Below are 5,000 nucleotides of genomic sequence, written 5' to 3'. Positions count from 1 at the left end.
TCCCCTCTCATGTGCAAGTTCACTCACACATCCCCCATACCAGCCCAGGGAATGCAGCACTGCACAGTCCATCATGTAGACGCCACTTGTGTGTGTGTGTGTGTGTGTGTGTGTGTGTCACTGAATAATTCATTCGTTTGACTAGTGTACGGAGCCTCTCCTGTGTATCGTTCGTCTGGCACCGCGCATCTTTCCATTATCGAGCATCTGGCAGCGCACGTCACTCAACGCGGTTACTTCAACTTCACTCTGTGTGACACGTACAAGTTATTGCATCGTTGACCACATTGGTAAGGTCAGAAAAATAAGGAGAAAATAATGTGTATACCTAGATTTTTTAATTCATCCGATTGAAAATAAAAAAATAATAGCACACAGGGGGTGCGGCTGAGAAACTCTTATTGTCACGCTGAAAGGGTTAAGAATACTGCTTGCTTACCTGCCTTGCCCTGCGCCCCGGCAAGGGTTGTGCGCATCTTCTCCAGCAGCATGAAGGTCTGCCTCTGGTCGCCTTGGCTGGGGCTTCTCATCAGATGCCTCCGCTCTGCAGATTTCATTCTTGGCGGCTCCCTGCGCGGCCGTCCTCCACAGCGTGGGGTCACACGCCCCCCTGAACCGTGACGCCTCCTCATCTGAGCTGCTGGAGCCAGACGTGGTCCTCGGCAACACAGCTTCTTAGTCTTCTTGAGGGCTCTATCACTGTGAGCGGCCTGGCAGGTGCTCACGCTCCCCTACACTGCACACCTGGGGACAAGCATTGCACTGAATGACACACCCAGAGTAATACCCCATCCCTCTCTCCTTGGCCCCACCGTGATACCTTACTAGATTTACATACTTGGCTTCTCTTATTTCAACGACACATCAGAGCTTGACACTTTTTGCTCCGACAAAGCGTACTCTTCAACTTCTTTTCCTACTATTGTCCATGGAAATGGCTGAACGGGAGTCAAGTGGAGGAATGCTCCTGTTATGTGGCATTAGGTCTAATTAGATTATTATTATTATTATTATTATTATTATTATTATTATTATTATTATTATTATCATTATTATCATCATTATTACCGAGATTCATGAAAGGGCTCCGATTACCTAAAATAATCAAAACAAACACCTACCTAATATAACCTAACTTGACTCAACCTAACTAAAGCATATCTAACATAACTATAACCTAATATAACCTAGCCCCCCAAGCTGCCATGTGCTAGGCCGCACTCTTATACTTTATACTGTTATACGTCAATATTTTGCAGTTTCTTTAGTTTTCTGTAGGGTATTAACCCTTTCACGCACCAAAAGTTTAATAAGTTTCTCTTTCCACTGCGACATCCGTATGGGGCTCCCCAGGGGGCTTTGCGGAATGGCCTGACTGTGCGGCGAAAAAAAAATTCATGTTATCAATTTCAGCCATGGGTATTCTTTTTTCCGGGCATTATTATACATCGTTCATTTTGGAAGAGATTATTCTGCCTTATGAAGGAAAAAATATCAAGAAATGCAAATAAATAGCAAAGTTTACCAACTTGGAAAAAAAAAATTGATTAAAGAAAAATAATAAATGCTTACATTCATCACCTCGTAGCTCAAAACTTCCGGAGGCAACTTTTTATGATTTATGTGCCAATAAAAGAGGATTTTTATGAGGATTCCAACGCTATTATTGGAATTTTCATACGACCAGTAATTCTTGAGAAAATGGAGGAAAACTTTATTTTTCTATCTCTTCTGTTCTCTCCAGTAGAAGAAACAGCTCAAGGGCAGCAAACACAACACAACGGGCAGGTCAAGGCAATCAAAATAGAAGTCAATTTTGTCTGGAATAGTTTTGATAATAAAAACAGACATAACTATTAGCGCACCGCACTTATTTGCTGTCTGGAACAGCTTCGCCAGACACAATAATAATCATAATAAATAACACTAAGTCTCTCCCTGACACTCTGCTGGAGTTTTTTTTCACTTTTTCCACCATCACCATCATAATCATCATCATGCTCTGTACAAGTGTGTCTCAAATTCTCTTTACTTGATAGTTTCTTAGCCAGATTTTCTACTAGTAACAGTTACTTGTCCCTAGGAAAATAAAAAATATCGCATCACGGCACGACCACTTTACATCGGAAGTAAGAATAAATTTCACCAAACTGTAATCCAGGCTTACCAGGCTCCAGAGACAATTTAAAGGGGCAACAGTCTGCGCTCACAGGCTGCCTGCTGAGAGGCAACTCAGCCACGGGCAATTATCACATCAAATCCAACGGCACAAGAGAGTTGACCATTAGTTTATTTTATAGGCCTAGCTTGGATCTTTGATTCAAAAAATTTTGACGCAATTTTGAACGATACTTTACTTTTGGCGATTTTTTAAAAAGTTTTTTGACGCGTTTCGAGTCAAAAGCTCAGATGTACCTAGACAATTCCATTTTGACGGGAATGGCATCATGGTGCGTGAAAGGATTAATTACTGCACTGCACTAGAGTAATATAATACCGTACAACACATAATATAATGTAAGAATTAGCCTCATGCGAGATGGCTGCCCTTATTTCCATACCAGCCTCCATCCCACATGAGGTCAACTCTGACATTATGTGTTGTATCATTACTCTCAATGCAGTGCAGTAACTACTAACTAATGACTTTTGGAAAATTGAATACCAAAATAATGATGTATAAAGTTAATGACCGCAGCCTAGCTCATCGTATTTTGGCAGCGGAAGGTCAGGTTAGATTATATTAGATTCTGATTTATCAAATTTGTTAAGTTCAATTGTTTACAATAAATATGTGATACACCATTGCTGACCATGGCAGAAGAGGAAGCGACGGTCATCATCATATTTTACGAAAGGGCTGCCTTTAGTGCCATATTAGCAGAAAAATTACACTAACACTAAGGAGCAGCAATAAAGGAAATATTGGCTGTTGTTGAAAAAGGGTCAGCCACCTCTTGCTGTGTTAAAATACATTATGGATGCTTTTTTTGTCCCTGAATGCAATGCAGTAAAGAATGACTTTCAGTTATTAGAAGAAATTTTGATATAACAATGCAAAACACGAAAACACGGGGGGGGGGGAGGCGTTAGGTAGGTTGTTAAATTAGATTAGTTTAACACGTTTAGTGCAGCGCGGCTGACTACCCTTCATCCTTCACATATTCCAGAGTATAAAACATGGATAGACGGATGTTCTACGGCCACTCAGCGTCATCTGCAGAGAATGACAATGACCCCGATGATGATGCAAGTTTGGATGAGTCATCTGATTCAACCTCCAGGACAGAAATGATATCAGTAATGAAGGCAGCAAGGTGGCTTCAAAGATAGCATAAAAGGTGTCCACTTTCTGTCAGGTGTGTGAGGGAAACCCATACATGTGTGTCTCATGTTTTGCCACCAAGCATGCTTGAAATGGAACTGGCATTGTATAGCTTATAAATTATTTACCCCAAACACACAACACATACCCTGCGAAACAACCTGTATTGCTGGCCGGGCTTTATATAACCAGCCACCTAAAACATTAAAGAAACAACTCCCTAGTAGAACACACGCCCCACCTTGACTCTCACCACACACCTGTACACCCAACACCTGCCCCAACACTCACACAGCCCCCAACACTCACACAGCCCCCAACACCTGCCCCAACACTCACACAGCCCCAACACCTGCCCTAACACTCACACAGCCCCCAACACCTGCCCCAACACTCACACAGCCCCCAACACCTGCCCCAAGACTCACACAGCCCCCAACACCTGCCCTAACACTCACACAGCCCCCAACACCTGCCCCAACACTCACACAGCCCCCAACACCTGCCCCAACACTCACACAGCCCCCAACACCTGCCCCAACACTCACACAGCCCCCAACACCTGCCCCAACACTCACACAGCCCCCAACACCTGCCACAGTGCCTATGACTCACCTGTCACCAGTAATAATAGGAGGATGGGACACACCGCCCCGGCGTCTGGCCGCCCTGGCCGAGAGGTAAACAAACACCTTTTTCCCTCCTCAACGCCTTTAGCGGCTTACTTAAGGGCTGCCATTGTCTGTGAAGTCTCGTACGCAGCTGCTGAAGGCTGGAGCACTGTAGCAATACTCGGATATAGCGTAAAATACCTGCAATGATGAGGATGGCGGGTTCAAGGTAGTAGTAGTAGTAGTAGTAGTCGGTCGGGAGTTTTGCCTTGGTAACGGTGTGGCGGACTGAACGTTCCCCCCTGTTCCCCCCTCTACTGCGCATGCGCCGACCCGTGTTGGCCCGCCCCATTTAACCCTATTCGTTCCGACCCGGGCCACATTTGCCCCCCCCTGAGGATTTTTGTCAAAACGATCATTTTTTTTTTTATTACCAAGTTTAAAAGAAAAACAGACCTACTGATAAACGTAGAAAATACCGTAGATTAAGATGCGATATCAAAAATAACCATAGGAGCCTCCGTTATCTTGCTAAACACGAATATTTAGAAACACCGACGCGAATCATTTTGAAGCACGGCGATACGCTGTGAAAAAAAAACCAACGTTCAAACGCCTCCGGATGACGATATTATTACTGTTATAAGTATTAATATACCTGTATTGTATAGTGCTATACTGCATGTTCTGCATCTTTTATGTTAACAAAGCTTTAGCTGATACACTAAACAGACCAACAAACAAGCTAGCTGTAATAAAAACATAATAAAAACGTACACAGCCCGCTGTGTACGAGAGTTATTCAACGGCAGTTGGCGACACGAGCTTGTGATTGCGGCGAGGCGATGACGAATTATGGCACATACAATACTTATTTTGACACTACCATAAGGTGATAACTGTGTCTCGTACATATGTTAATTTCTTGTACTTTGGCCAGACAATTCCTATATATAGCTAATAAAGAAAAAAACGTACGTGCTTGGAGTCAGAGAGAGAGAGAGAGAGAGAGAGGCCAGTCATAGGCTATTTGACCGTTTGAACCTAGCTCCCCTCTCTACCAT

General features: G+C 43.5%; 1 protein-coding gene across 4 annotated transcripts in view; it reads right to left on the bottom strand.

Moving 5' to 3' along the window:
- The window catches only part of LOC127008075 (uncharacterized), a 21,019-nt gene extending 16,763 nt beyond the window's left edge, over positions 1–4,256 (bottom strand). The window contains exons 1-2 of one of the 4 annotated variants that reach the window (XM_050879639.1): positions 4,138–4,256; positions 440–744 (exon numbers count right to left, since the gene is read on the bottom strand). In XM_050879639.1, coding sequence (XP_050735596.1) covers positions 440–632 — 193 coding nt within the window. In that variant the 5' untranslated portion in view covers positions 633–744; positions 4,138–4,256. The other 3 variants (XM_050879648.1, XR_007760772.1, XM_050879630.1) reach the window with 3 other exon arrangements.
- Between the last annotated feature and the right edge of the window lie 744 nt (positions 4,257–5,000).

Source organism: Eriocheir sinensis, chromosome 4 (genome assembly GCF_024679095.1).
Source record: "Eriocheir sinensis breed Jianghai 21 chromosome 4, ASM2467909v1, whole genome shotgun sequence".
NCBI lineage: Eukaryota > Metazoa > Arthropoda > Malacostraca > Decapoda > Varunidae > Eriocheir > Eriocheir sinensis.
The sequence above is the reverse complement of the archived record's forward strand: the minus strand, read 5'-3'. Positions and strand labels throughout refer to the sequence as shown.